This window comes from Camelus bactrianus, chromosome 11, assembly GCF_048773025.1.
Source record: "Camelus bactrianus isolate YW-2024 breed Bactrian camel chromosome 11, ASM4877302v1, whole genome shotgun sequence".
NCBI classification, from domain to species: domain Eukaryota; kingdom Metazoa; phylum Chordata; class Mammalia; order Artiodactyla; family Camelidae; genus Camelus; species Camelus bactrianus.
Window position 1 is genome coordinate 58,461,521 of NC_133549.1, and position 15,833 is coordinate 58,477,353.

The following is a 15,833-nucleotide window of genomic DNA, read 5'->3' on the forward strand; positions in this document are numbered from 1 at the left end:
GAACAACCAAGAGGAAAATGCCCGCAACAAGACAAAGATAAAGCTGCTCATAAATTAATGTACATGTAAGCCTTGCACTTAAACTCTGAGGCCAGACCCAAGTTCAAGTTCCAGCCCCCGTGATGGCCATGCGTCCTAAGACAAGCTACACAACTTCTCTGGGCCTAAATTTTCAAGTTCGTAGGCTATGCATAACAGTAGTACACCAAACAGGACAGTGATGAGGATTGAGTAAGAGGACGCATGCAAACCCCTCCCAACAGTACCTCTCCCAGAGTAAGCACTGGATGAACATCACCTGTTACCACAGCAACACAATGATCTGCAAGGAGAGTAATGCTGGTAAGTCAGAACTGTTACTCATTTCCTCAAGCTTTTTCTTTTTCCGACTCTCTTAAGTTATGGTTTATTTGAAAGGCTATCAAGGAAATTAAACTCAAGATTTCATTAAAAAAAAAAAAAAGCAGCAGTAGCAACCATCACCTAGGAGGTGCTAGGGCAAAGTCCTTTCTCTTTTCCAGAAAACAGGCTCTCACTGTGGCTTAGTCCCTCCCAAAGTTCTCCACATCTGGGTGCTTACTCTAAAGACAAATTAGGACAAATGGTCGGAGCCCAGGGCTGGGGTGCGAGAGATGTTCATTGAATTGGACAGAAAAGAACCACATGTGGGGCAGCCAACAGGCAAGAAAAATTGAAGCTGGAGCAAGATATTAACAGCACTTTAGTTAAAATGCTTTAGGTCCAAACTCATAACTTCAACACCAGGTAGTATAAAGCAGCCAGCTGCTTTTGTAGATCAGAGTAAACTTTTCCTTTTAAAAAAAAATAAAAATGTTTGAAAGTCACTAGGAATAGAGGTGACCAGGGGCTGGAGGTGGGGGAAATGGAGAGTTACTGTTTAATGGACACAGGGTTTCTGCTTGACATGATGAAAAGTTCTGGAAATGGACAGTGGTGATGGGTGCACAACACTGTAACCAATGCCACTGAACTGTACACTTAAATAAAAGTGAAAATGGTAACTTTTATGTCATGAACATATTACCACCACCAAACAAAAAAAGGCAAAAAAAGTCACCAGCCCTCTTCTCTGGGTACCTAAGGTATTTCTTGATAATAAGCTATATGCATTCAAGGCTTAAAATGATATGAAAGAGTTAATATACTTTTCAAAAAACATGGCACTTTACCAGGTAGTGATTTGAAACTGAAGTCCAAACCTCTACTTTATGGCATATATACTTAAAATTGTACTCTTTGGTTAACAAAGACATTAAAAACATCCAGCCGATTTTTTCCCCTCAAATTTAAGTGTTTCTATAATCAGGAGCTACTAAACGAAGCAGAGATACAATGTTTTTGACTCCCACCAAATGTCTTTGTTTAAATAAATTAAGGCCTGTCTAGTAAAGAACCAAAAAGAAAAAGAAAAAAAAAAGCCCAAACAAAAACAAAAATCTCAATAGAGTAAGTTATTATTTGAGTTGGTATATTAGGATAATTGAAAAAAAAAAGCTTACATGCAAATAATTTCATGAGTTGAGATGCTCTTTCTATAATTAAACACTAAATAAATTCTTTTTCTCTCAGGACTATTTTAGCACTTCTAATTCAATCTCAAAAACCTTCCTAGCACCAGACTGTTCACTAATGAAACACATGAAAGGTTTAATGCCGGCATTAGATTTCTAAGAACTTTCCTTAGCTCACCCATACTCCATGCTGCTTTCATTCTTTCACTCTCCTCTTTCCTTCTATGGAAAACTTTTTTGAATTATGACCTAGGTCTGTCTGGCTAAATATCCCAACCTCCTCAGTACCGATTGGCCTCATTTGATCCCAAGTGCCCCGAGATGCCCCGGAGGGTATTAACCAGCTCACTCAGGACACACACCTGGCACCCACAGAGGCTGGTTTGATCTGGAACAGATGCACCGAGGATTATCCCGTCAATCAACGCTGGTTTTTTAAAAAACAGGAGTTTGAAATTGCCCCTAAACTCATATCTCTAACTTTAACGAAAGAGACTTTGCTTTCACATAGTTTTGGGTTAAAGACTTAAGAAATTTGTTCCAGCCAACAATGTCCGTTAAAGGAACATGGGTGGACCTCAGAGTGTCACAGGAATAGAGGAAAAAAAACCTGGATAATTTGGATCTACAGACAGATGTAAATTATGAAATTAAAAACATCAATGACCTTTCTTTCCAATCATCACCACATAAAAAAGAAAACTAAAAACAAACAAAAAGCCTTTCGTGCCACCTGGACACAGACCAATTGAGCAACAGCTCTCCCCATCCCTGTCTTACAAAACAGACTACAAGCTAATTAAACTGTGGGAGGGAACATGACACATTGTTTCCCTTAAAGGTATTCAGGAGAGAGACCAACTGCATTTAGGAAGGTGGAGGGTACCAGCCTCCCTGGACCCCCTGCACCACTCCCTCTCTTGCTTCCACTTGGGTTTATTTCTGCATTTCACAGCTCTCTGGGCTGAGAAGTGCTGGAGAAGGAAGGACCATTCTCTCTGCTTGGAATTCCCTACAGCACGCAGCCAGGGCCAAGCTGAATCACAGTGTAATCCTCCCAAGGCTGCTGGAGAAGCCCTTACATTCCTTCTGCGTATTTCAGAGGATGTGGCACACAGTGGGCCGTTCACAAGCGCTTGTAGGTTGAATTCTGCCTGTTTCAGGCTGTATTTATCACACGTCAGTCATTCGGTGCTTGACTGAAGAGGCAAGGGGAGTGGAGGGAAATCACAGAAAATTTCCCAGCGTTTAACGAGTATTAAAATGAATTTTAATCACTAAACTGCACCCCATGCGTCAAATCTAGGGACCAATATTAAGTAAGTGGGTAGTAAATTCTAAGTAACCATTAATCAAATTATTAACTCTTTTTTTTTTTTTTAAGTATTCTTTTCCCTAAAAGAAAACACCTACTCAAAGTGATGTTTGCAATTTACTGGTAGGAGCACTGGGATAGAGTCCACAGCTGTGGGCTTGACATCCATAAAAGATAAGAAAATCTGACAGCCTCGGGGAAGTAGGAAGAGTCTGCAAGCTAATACCACTCCAAGATCCTGATGATTAGAAACATTTTCCAGAGCATTCATTTCCCTGTCAGGAAAATTTCAACCACCACCAAGCAGAACACACCGAACCTGTGAACATTTACTTCACCAGATTTGACAATCGTTCCCTCTATCTAAAAGCAACTGCGCTGTGATTGAAAACAAAAAGCAACACCTACCCACTGAGGGGAAAAGTATGTGAGGGAACAAGGAGGATGACTGTTATTCCTTGCTCAGCCTGGCTGGATAAATTTAAAAGCTCAGATTAGCATTTGTAGGCTTAAGTGCAATTATCTCTGTAAGATGTGATTTAAAGAAAGGCGGGGGGGGGGACCGTTTGATACTGTATGTGACACTGTATCAAACCCCTAGTCTCCCCTCTGCAAGCCACATGTGGGTATCTACAAGGATGCAGCAAGTCTCCCAACCCTGTTTGCAGATACTTCCCCTGCTGGAGATTCAGATGTCTGGTACCTGCAGATGCCTGGTACTTGCACTGGTGCATCCCCCGACCCATGATGGTTCAGAGTGGTTTCCCAGAAGCGGCTGTGGGGCATTTCAATGTTACAGAAAGTTGTAAGAAACACATGGAGTGATCTGTCACCATCACCAAAACTGAGCTGGCAAATCTGAACACTTCCAACAGAGCCACACCACCTTTTTTCCCCTAAGTCTTGCTCAAAAGCCCTTGAAAAGGTGAACCCAAAGACACTTTGTCCCCTTCTAGTGGTGAAATGTATCATAAATGCCTAGGTATATGCTACAAGGTAGCCTACAACATCACCCCTAGCTAGAAGGCAAAGGCATGGGACACATTATTGTAGTGGTCCCCCAAAGTATACAGTGTATCCACTCAACCATCCAACTATGGTGAAGATGGTGTCTGCTGTTGTTCAGGACACATGCAGGAGAGTGGCTCTATGAGTATATGGTCAGGAGACAGTACAGCCATTCTCACCCAGTAAAAAAATAAAAACACCTCATCACCCAATGGGGTCTGGGGTCAACCAAACATACCCTTGAGTGTCTACTGCATGCCAGTCACTGAGGGATGGATGTGAACAAGGCACATTCTGCCCCTAAAGGAATTTACAGCTCTCCCATCTTCCAAAGGGGAGACCTATGTGACAAGAGGTCAAAGCTGGGGAGGTCTCACAAATGGGCACATAGCCCAGTGTGTGGCTGGCGGAGAGGCAGTACCTAGTGCACACTGGGCTCAAGAGGAAGCGCGATCTACTTGGATTTACAAGACAGAAGGTGGGGAGGAGTAGGGAAGAACAACTGAGGGCAGGAGGTGCATCCTAGAGGAACCAGAGAAACCTATACAAACTCCAAAAAGTTAGCCATTCGGCTGATTGAGAGCTTCGAGAACGTGAGCGGAGTGAGCTGGGGCCAGATTGTGCAGAACCTGGGACAGCCCAGAACGTTTACCTGCATCCAGGGGCGCTGGGAGCCACTGCAGTTTCTGAAGAGCAATGACTACTTCAGATTTTTGCTTGAGACCAGTGTCTTTGGTCTTGAACAAGAGTCACCACAATCTAGATACGGTGATTCTCTGAACTATTACTCATCCTCAGCAAAATAAATAAAAGCACTATAAAAGGCTGCCCCAACTTCCTTTAGGGTTTTATGCCTTTTTTAATCAGATAATACAAAACACACAGAAGAAATCTAATAGCCTCTTCAAGAAGACTGGACTTGTGTCTAATTAGACCTGTATGTGAGGTCATACTTTTCTCAAAGTCGTGTCTAAAGTTTGGTGTTTCCATAAGAATCTTAAGAATTTTATTGTTTTAAACAGGGGATACCTTTTTTACAAGGGCAATGTCAATCTGATCACTTCATAGAGTCTGCCAAAACGAAGTCTTAAAAAATGGAAAATAGTGTATTAGGCTTTCAGAGCAAATAATCCAAAATCCACAACATTAACTATCTGGTGGCTTTTACTGGTTAATGAAATCATTACACTGCTGATGTTTAAAATAGCCAGGTTTTCTAACCATGCCATACCAACATGTTTTTCTACTGTAACTTCAAAACACTTTTATATATCTGCATTTTCATAAATTTCTATAATGAAGGACTAATTTTACAGATAGAAAGAGACTTACATTCTAAAGATTTATTATAGGCCTTTAGTTTTGAACTACACACATGCTCAAGGTCTGAACCAGTACAGAAAACATATCTTAGAGAACTAGCCACGCCAGGTATGAGACTCTGCTTTTACCCTGAGAAACTAGTCCAGAACTTAGAAGCCATTCAATTACAGCCCACCAATACAATTCCTCACCTTCTCAGAGACCACAACCCCTGGACACCTCCCACGACATTGAATCAGATCATCTCTAATTACATTTTAACCCACAGTACAAGTCAGATAGAACTAGCCTAATAATCTCAAAGCTACTTAACAGTGTGACTATTTGTTTTTTGTTTATTTTCTCCACTCCAAAGAAGAAATTATGATCTATAATCAGCAGCCTGGTTCCACTGATGATTTAGTAGGAGAAACTGGATAATCACTCAAAACATTCCATTCCACCTCTAACCCAAACAAAACACACCAGGGGCAAGCTGTAACACCGGACACTTACAGACATGAAAGGCCTCGTACAATTGTTTCTTCCCCATAGCTGATGTTAACCTCTGTCATACAGGTACTGAGAACACAGACCCATGAAACCAGTCTTTTATTAAATGGGTTGCTTGACCACAGTAAATACCCACATACCAAAAGAGACAAGAATGACCATTGGTTAAGAACTTCTATCGGCTTTTGGACTTGGCTTAAAAAAAGAGGGCACAATAATGAGATATCACCACACACGTATCAGAATGGACGCAATCCAAAGCACTGACAGCACCAAATGCTAACAAGGATGTGGAGCAACAGGAACTCTCATTCACTGCTGGCAGGAATGCAAACTGGTACGGCCACTTCAAAGACGTTTTGGCAGTTTCTTAGCAAAACTAAAATACTCTTACCATACTATTCAGTAATTGCACTCCTTGGTATTTACCCAAATGAGCTGAAATCTTGCATCCATATAAAAACCTGCACACAGATGTTGACTGCAGCTTTATTCGTAACTGCCAAAATTTGGAAGCAACCAAGTTGTTCAGTAAGTAAATGGATAAGCAAGCTGTGGCACAGCCAAACAGTGGAATATTATTCAAGGCTAAAAAGAAATGAACTATCAAGCTATGAAAAAAACATGGAGGAAATGTAAATGTGAAGGAAGCCAACCTGTAAAGGCTACACTATATGGCATCCCAGAAAAGACAAAACTATGGAGACATTAAGAAGATCAGTGGAGGCCAGGGGTCAGGGAGGGATGAAAAGGCAGAGCATAGGGGACTGTAGGGCCCTGCATCAGCTCTGTACACTATAATCATGGACACATGTCATCACACAATTGTCCAAACCCATAAAATATACAACACCAAGAGTGAACCCTAATGCAAACCAGAGACTATGGGTGACGGTGATGTTTCAATGTTGGATCATCAATTGTAACAAATGTACCACTCAGGTGGGCCATGTTGATAACAGAGGAGGGGAGGAAAGGGAGGGAGTATTGGGGAAATCTCTGTACCTTCTGCTTAATTTTACTGTCAACCTGAAACTACTCTAAAATATAGTCTGTTTAAAAAAAAAATAAAAGGGCGCCTCTCTCTTCCCAGGGCATGGCTGATTAACAATGTACCTTCCTGAACTCGGTCAAGGAAAAGGAAGGACATCCATAATCACCTTTAGTGCTCAAAAACATGAAGGTTAATATTATAATTAGAAGAACTGAAGAGCCAGGAAGGCAAGTCGTAATAGGATTATGGTACGATCTTCTCTTCAAATAAACAACAATAGTGAAAAATCTAGCAAGGCCTTCACAGAACTGTGTATCTAGCCCTTGTCCCAAACTTCCTGGGCAGCTACCAGCAAGGGTTCTATGTTTCAGTTAGAACTGTCAGGCTGTGCAGCTTCACCTTGACACACACCTATGACACAGTGTTGTTCTATGGAGCCCTTATATCCATAGACCCATTTCATGTAGTCACACACATTTCTCCTCCCAAATGACATGTCTCAGAGATGACACCCTCTTCAACACAATGTGGGTCCTAGGTCAGTTAGTTAACTTTAACAAAACTCTCAAAAGCTTAGAGGAATCTCTCCTCTGTGTTTGCCTTAGTAACACCTGCCAAGTACTGAGGAACTAAGTAAACCACAAGCACTTTTATTTGCTTCCCTGAATATATTAATCAGAGATTAAAGAAGAACTGAGAGGCTTCCGGTACACACAGGCAGTCATCTAAAACAACTTTAAAATTTGACTCAGTGAGGCCACAGAGCATTTCACAAAGTACATTGGGATGGTTGTCAGTTTTAGTTGACGGTAAGTGCTAAGAAAGCCACCACTTTAACACACCCTTCAAGCCAAGTAAGTGTTCAGAGGTCTCTGATCTTAAACACCAGGAATGAACGTGTTTGTCCATGCAAAGCCAACGTGTTTATGTACAATTTACAGACCTACTTATAGTATGGTCAAGTGTCAAACAGATAACCCTTTCATAGTTATCTCCACCCCCAACCCAGTCTTCCCTCCCAAACAAACAAATACAGCCTGAATTGCTCACTCTATGCAAGAGGCCAGAGATTTTGTTTCACGTAAGTTTTACAACTTTTGGTGGTTCATATTCTCCAAGAGACTAACCCTCTCATTTACTAACTCCAACCTTAAATAAACTGCTTCAACCAACTTCCCCCACTTCTCAAACCCCTACTCACGAAAGCCATCTCTCTTGGGCAAGAAAGCTACAGAAGAGTCTTGGAAGTGGCTGCCTCTGCACATTCTTTCCCCTTCCTACCAAAAGGGCACTTTGGGAACATTACAGTCTGGGGACATGTGAATATTGCTCCAATTCCATTCAGTAGGGCTGGACTTAAGAATGCAAAGGGTCTTTCAACAATCAATTTCTATTCAGGCTGCCAATCACACTGAAACTTCAGTGGAAACCTGCTTTCTAAGCAAATTCAGAATGCCATCCAATGCCCAAGTGTGAGTTAGCACTGGGGGAGCCTACACACGCACTCACTCCCCCACTGAAGACTTTTTCCTGCCACAGGGGCACCCTAACTCGCCCCATTTGCTTTCCAGAGTGTGACTTTCGATCCATCCCCAAATTCATGACTTTTTCTCCAACTGAAGGTTCAGTCTAGTCAGCTAATATGTAGCAGCTATGGCAATTTATCCCCTCGATTTCTCATTTTCTTCCCTGCTCCTGGCTGGGAAACTGTTTTGATCTGAATAAAGTTGCCTGTATGGGGATTCTGCATGTTAATGATGTGGCTAGCTGGCAGGGATGTTAGGTGAGAGCACACAGTGTACTTTTTCCAGTTATGTTTCGCTTCATCACGGCTAACAGTGGCCTTTCTAAAGGCCTGCTACACTAAGAGGGAGACCTACACACCTAATCTTATCCTTTTTGGGGGAGCCTCTGGGGACCAGGTGGAAACAGAACAGACAGCCTGTTCTCCCGTCAAGTATCTGGACTCCAAGGCAAAATATCTCTAGCCACTCCACCACCAATGAAGCAAACCCACGTACATCCTGCTTAGCGAGGGAGTCAGTCGATACCCTTCACCCTGGTTTCAGCCTGTCCAGACTTCATACCCTTCACTCTGTCCAGGCCAGTATAAGATGCTGCATTCTCCCCGCTGAATAACGCCGCCGCCACCTCCCCACCCAGGGAAAGGACTTCTAACGGAGGTGGGAGCATCAGCTCCGGTACCCGCCCTTCCCTCTCGATCCTGGCCAGAAAACTCCACTTCCCGGATTCCCGGCCACTCTCTCCCGACCCCTCCCCGGGCGATCCAGCCAGCGCCGTCCTGATGCCAGCGAAGTGCCCAGCCCAGCTGCGCAACCCCCCGCACCCCAAGTCAGGTCCCCGGAACAGGCCTCAGCTTCCTCCCTCTCCCTCAGCCTAGAGCTCCCAGATTCTGGACGCACCCCTCAAGCAGGCTAGGACCGAAAAAAGTCCCTCCCCGCCCCCTAAGCCACGCCGCCAGCTTCCAGCTCGGCCCGGGAGGGGCCTCCTCCCCAGAGGCGAAAAGGGAACGCGGGTGGTGGTCCCAGCAGACTCCTCCCGCACCCCGCAAGGGGCCTGGACCTCCCGGGGAGGGCAGACCCGCGTGGCCTCGAAGGGGCACCTCCCTCTCCCCCACCCTCCGGGGCCAGCAGGTCTCGGCAGGGAGTGTGCTCGCTGTGGGTTCTCGGGAGCCTCGGGGTGCCAGGAGGCTGCCCGGGTCGGGAGTGCAGCCTCTCCCGGGGGTGGGCGGAGGCTGGCGCTGCGGCGCGCCCCCGGGGGGCACTCACGATGGTCACGCTGGCTTTGCGCAGGTCACGGTTCTCCTCCTGCAGCGCCTTGCACTTGAGTTTGTAGGTCTCCAGCTCGATCTTCAGCACCTTGTTCTCCTGCTGCAGCGAGGCCAGGCGGTTGGTGAGCTCCTCCAGGCGGAACGGCGAGATGACAATGCCCCCCGACTTCCCACCGCCGCCACCTCCCCCGCCGCCACCGCCGCCGCCGCCGCCGCCCGAGGTCGATGAGCAAGACGACTGCATGGCGGCCGAGCTGCTGCTGTTGCCCCCCGCCCCGTCCGTGTCGCTCTCGCTGGCGCTGTCCGCCATGGCCGCGGCGGGCTGGGGAGAGGAGAGGAGGAGGAGCAGGGAGGCGGCGGCGGCGAAGGCTGGGCTGCGAATGAGTGGGCGCCGGGCGAGCACAGGGGAGCGCCGAGCTGGGCGCCTGGCACCAGGGCGCAGACTCGGAGCGGCGGCGAGAGAAAGAGAGGGAGCTTCCCGCTGCCAAGGGACCTCCTCTGCCAGAGAACAGAGACCCCGCCCGGGCTCGGGCAGTATTGCACTGGGGCTCTCTCCAGCCAGGCCTGGCGTGCTCGCTAGGCCGCTCTGCAAAGCTGGCCGAGAGCTCCGAGACCCGCCCGCCGCCGCCGCCGCCGCAGCCGCCGCCTCCCGCCTCCCGCCTCCTGACGTCCGCCGCCCGGCCGAGGACGCGCGGGCCCCGGCGATGCGGAGAGGCCAGGCCAGCCTCCGCACCAGCTGCTAGCCCGCCACACGTGTTCCGAGGAAGGGCCTCCCAGCCCCCTGACCTAAGCCCCCGACCGCCCAGCCTCTTCCGGGCTCGCGCCCGCTCCTGGGAAAAAGAAACCTAATGCCCCACTAGCCTCGCAGGTGCTGGGGACACGTGGAAAGGTCAGCCTGGCTCCAACATCCAGCCCTGCCCGAGTCGTGGCCCCATCTTCCGCCGACTGTGTGTGCTCCTGTCTCCCTCTGTCTGTTTCAAACATACACGCAGCCCTTTTAGTTTAATATCGGTGAGCTTGACTGGGAAGCTTTGGATAGCGCTCACAGAACAGAAAGTTCCCCTGCAAGGAGCCGAGTGGGGCGATGAGACTGCGGCCACAGGTTAACCTCGTTAAGAAAAAATTTGCAGAAGAGACACACCGCCCTCTTTACTCCTCCTCCTAATAATCTCATAAACCACACAGCGCCCAATTGTTTAAACAATGTGCAATTCTTTTTTCTTTTTCTCTCTGCATCTTGCAGACAGTGCCAGGACCTGTCTCGCAATAGGATCAAGACAGAAACATTTATGTAATCCAAAAAGAAAAGATAGAGAAACACTTTTTGTGGATTAAAACACTTCTTTAAAGGCCAGTTTCCCAAGGTAACTGCAGACAGCATTATGCTACACGAATAGTGATGATTGAGTGAGAACACAACATAACCATCATTCTTTACTATTTATCTTGCCCACGCCTAGAAAACTTAAATAAGTCAAAAATAAAACTAATTAATTATTCTAATGTGGCCTAATCCGGGGTTCTGGTTTTGAAGTTTTGATTCAAAATCACAACTGGTATTTCCCCTCTCCCTTCCCAAACAAAGGCTTACAGGAAATTGACCCAGCAGGTGAAATGATTCTAAACACTTTACTCTGTTGACACAAAACAGCTTTCACTTATGTATAAAAATCAGAAAATGAAACTGACCAGACCTGTTCTATTATCCAAGCTTAGTCAACGGAAGAACAAACAGATAAAAACAAAAGGGGGGGGGGTGTAAAAATTTTTCCTTTGCTTTGCGTTTTTGAGAAAGTTTATGTGTTAGGAAGGATAAAGAGGTGGCTTTAATGACTTTTATTCCAACACCTCCATTATCTTTTAATCTAAATTTGACCTAATGATTCAATGGCTAATGGAAACTCGTACCTCAGAATAAACTAAAAATCCAAGTGCTTCAAACGACATTATCATTTACCAACATGGCTGCTTCTAGCAGACAGCTCCAAAATGCCCACTGCAATTAAACCCCAAATTTCTCATAATTATTTTTTAGTTTAGTGCTAGTGGATTTCTGAACTTAGTCATTGTTGGTGTGGCAGGGAAAAAGAGTTGGCTTTGCTCCTCAGAAATACATAGCCAATGTAAATAATTTTGTTAGAAGTGATCCAGTTTAATTTTCACTGAAACTTTCTTCTCTCCCTGACTTTTCCTTTTGGGAATCTGCTACCTCAGACAAGGAGCTCATTAAACTGGAAACAGTTTCTGGAAATCTCACTTGCTAGGTGAAATGGAGGAGTAAAGCTAGCAGGGAGTCGTGCCACAGGGGGAAACTCAAACTTAACAGCATTCTTTTCACTTTATCCAGCACCGTGATAGAATCTTAAGAGCCAGTCTGGCTTCCACACTGCACAAGTTTCTATTGTTCTGTATCCCATTGTATCTTAAACCTTCCACTTTTAGAGCTCACTTCGATAGAAACAGTCCTTCCAAGCAAACCAGGGGGCAAGTTGGCTCTCTGCTAGCTTTATCACCAACTTACTGCCTCAAAGAGGACTTACAAGTCAGCAGATGGGTGGGGTTTAAAGTGCCTGACTTTCTTAAAGGGCCCACGTTCTGGTAAATTAAAATGGATTGGTCTTGAATAGGATTTGGAGGAAAACTGCATTTCGACACGGTACTTGTAGGCAATAACAGTGTTTAGAAGAGTTTAGGGGGAAAGCCATCTTCTAAAGCCTCCCTGCTGATACAGATGGGAATAAACTGGAGAATATTTTTTCACTGTGGTTTTTATTGTTATTGCAAAGCAGAAGCGTGTCTAATTTTCTACTTCTTGTAAAAGTGATTCCCCTTATAAACAGACCATTTATCACAACATTGGTTCAGTAATAGCATTACAATAGAAACACCAGTTACAAGACCAATAACATCATTATAAAACTTCTTCTCAGCTTTCTGGGGGAAATGAATCAGAAGAATAAATGGTAGTATAAGCTGCCTAGAGGAAGAAGAGACAAATTTAGATCATCACTTCCATTGGAGAAATAATGAAATTTACCCTCTTTGGCCTAAACTCAAGCTGCAAAACTATAATAACAAAGGAAAAGAATACCTGTAGTCTGATTGCAAAGTACAGCATCAAAATCATTTTGTCTAATGCCATTCATTCAGCTGATTTACTCTATGGCCTTGGAACTTCCAATACTAAAGTTAAAATAAAGGTATATATCATAGGAAAATTTTGTTGTTTAATTTTTTGTTATTCTATGATCATCATGATGAATTTTTTTAATTGAAGTGTAGTCAATTACATGTTTAATTTTTAATGGCTATAAATAAATTGCTATATATATATCTAGGTATGTTAATGTCAGGTACAAGTGATTTCATTCAAACTCTGAGTGGATTTGGTAGTTACAGAACCCACCATCACAATTGTTAAAAGAATCAGAGTGAGCCAAGTATGGGCTGGTTACCATGGAGTGTCAGAATTTGTATAGTATCGTAGAAGAATGTGCCAGAGTGGTGTTATCATTTCTTGAAAGGCAGTTGATAGTGTTTACTTAAGTAGTTGTTGATTTAGAGGCTGAGTCTAGTCCTTTGGTCTAGTACAGGGTTTCTTACCCTTGGCACTATTGACACTTGGAGCTGGAAAATGATTCATTGGGGGAGGGGGGTCTCCTGTGCATTGTAAGATGTTTAGCAGCATTCCCAGTCTCTACCTAGATACCAGTAGCATGCCAACCAAAAATGTCTCCAGACATTGCAAAATATCCCCATAAGAGGCAAAATTACCCACATTTGAGAAACACTGAACTAGAAAATTTACTTTTGCAAGGCAAAAGCAGGCCCACTTTGGGGTGACTCTTCTAGGAACACCTGGATAACATTCATCTGGGCCATTAAGAGAGGCTCCCTCTCATTTCAAATGCCCAGTGTCAACTAGCCAAGAGACCCTGGACCCAAACAACCACATCCAGGTCTCACAATTGCTTGTCTTCAACCACCTCACTTCTTTAATATGCCTTTTTAATAGTTTACACTTATTAACGTCCAAGTAGCCTTGGACCCAGGCAAGAGATCAAGGCTATGAGATTAATTACATATCTCAACTCTGTCCTCCCATTTGTGTTCGCTCATTATTTGTTTACAGGAATCAAAACCATTTCTGCAAATGGCAATCTAAAGAAATATCATCAGCTCAAGTAAATCAGATGAGAATCAAGAACTTAGGAAATTAAGACCGACAGGAAAAATGAAATACATAACTTACATGTCTGAAGATTTGGCAGTCCACAAAACCTAAAACACGGATCATACAGAATTACTGACCAGGAAATGCTTTTTAAATCTTACTAAATACACATCAGAGCTTGAAAGAAAGTAAAGAGAAATCCCAGGCTCTAAAAGCAAATAGGAAAACTGGAAAAAACCCAAATGTCCACCTACAGTATAAATCCAGTTATATTCATACAATGAAATAACATAGAGCAGTGAGAATAAACTACAACTACATGAAGCAATATGAGTGAGCCTCACAAAGATAATGATAAGCACAGGAAGCTAGCCTCAAAAAAGAATATATGCTGTATGATTGCATTTATATAAAATTCAAAAGTAGGCAAAATTAATCTATGATGTTAAGAGTCAGAATAATGGTTCTCGTTGGATAGAGATGGTGTTTGGAAAGGATACTAGGAGATTTCTGGTAATGTTCTTTTTCTTTATCTGGGTACTTGTTACATAAGTATGTTCACTTTTGAAAAGACATTAATCTATATATTTATGACCTGTGTGCTTTTCTATATGTATGTTATACTTCAATAAAATGCATGAATCAAAAAAGAGGAGGGGCAGAACACTATAAACTAGAGTAGTAATCTGGCAGCTGAAACTGAAACAGCAACATTATAGGTCTTCTCAATCACGACATTTTAGTTTAATGCCCATCAGGGACAGGATTTTGAGGTCCTGGGTCCATACAAGGCAGGAAGATGTCACTAAGACACCTACAAAATGTCAGTGTGTCAAAGAGCTACACCACACTGAAAGGCTGGGTTAGGAGGAAAGTCTTCCTAGCAGCCAACAGGAAGATAACAAGAAAGATCGTCTGCCTTAAACTGGATTCAGAGTTTAAAAGAAAATCTCTTTGGAAGAGTTATAATCTAGACTTAAGCCTCATGGAGTTCAGAGCTTCACATGTATACCTCCTACTACATACATGGTCCAGAAATCCCCCAAATGATTATAGTATCTTAAAAGTTGGGCTAGCATAGGAACTATTTGGGTGAGGGAAATGTTCTATATCTTGACTGTGGTGATGGTTACACAAATGTATAATTTGTCAAATCTCATCAAACATATTTCAAAAGAGTATTTGTACTCTATAAACTCCAACCAAAAAAATAAACTGATGAAAAACAGTTGGCATAGGGATAGTAATATCCCTAGGTCACATGGCAGAAACAAATACAAATTCACTCTAGAAGCAGTCTCAAAATGAAGATGGGATGACAACTGAAAATCACAAAACACACAGAGAAATAATCCATCTTGAAAAAAATTAGCAAACAATAAATGAGATGGTATCCCTAGAACTTCAGTTAAGACAAGTGTTGGATAGAGTTGGATTGGAGAAAATTGAATATATTTAAAATAACTAGAGTCATAAAAGAAGAAATAGAAAGCATAAGACAGAAAAAAACATAATCAGAATTGAAGATAGAACAGTCAGAATCACAAAATTATTAAATAGGACATTAGGAACTTAAAAAGGTTGTTCCAAAGACCAGGAACATATCTACAGTCAAAAAAAAAGCTAGCTTTATCTAGTTTGCTATAGCAAAGGAGAATGTACACCAGAGCAATGGTGGGAAGGATTTACTATAGGATTTGTGCTTGAACTGAGTGGTTCTAAGCAGGGTTTAAGAAAGCAGGGGTCAGTTCTGCATCAGATGTTGTCAAGAAGTGGAGGAAATTTGGTGATTGAGTAATGATAATTTTTATCTAAAAAACAGGAGAATTAAAGAAAAGCTAGAATTATCATTGGCAGAGAGGCAGTAGTCAACATATTAGTCAAGTGCTTTGTTTAGTTATTTTTGTGGATGCAGAGTGTCCTTTTTGTTTTGTTCCAAACACCAAGATGGAGGGGGGTCTTATCTGATCGTTGTTTTCACTCTGTTGGCATTGTCTCCTTTCAACTAGGAATATCTGAACTGTCACCTGAGCAGTTTTTCATTTTAAGTGATTAAATTTCAAAACCCTCAAGGAATTAAACTATTTAGCAGATTGACATAGTTGAAGAGATAATTAGCAAAGTAGAAGATAAATCTGAGAAAATTAGAATGCAGCATAGGGACATACAAAGTTATAAGAGCACATAGGAAACTTAGAGGATAG

General features: G+C 43.3%; 1 protein-coding gene across 2 annotated transcripts in view; it reads right to left on the reverse strand.

The window, feature by feature from the left end:
• Positions 1 to 10,311, reverse strand: part of CCDC6 (coiled-coil domain containing 6) — a 105,792-nt gene extending 95,481 nt beyond the window's left edge. Inside the window, exon 1 of one of the 2 annotated variants that reach the window (XM_045518750.2) lies at positions 9,454 to 10,269. In XM_045518750.2, coding sequence (XP_045374706.2) covers positions 9,454 to 9,765 — 312 coding nt within the window. In that variant the 5' untranslated portion in view covers positions 9,766 to 10,269. Of the gene's footprint in view, positions 1 to 9,453 lie in introns of both variants that reach the window. The other variant, XM_074374051.1, reaches the window with a different exon arrangement.
• Positions 10,312 to 15,833: the final 5,522 nt, after the last annotated feature.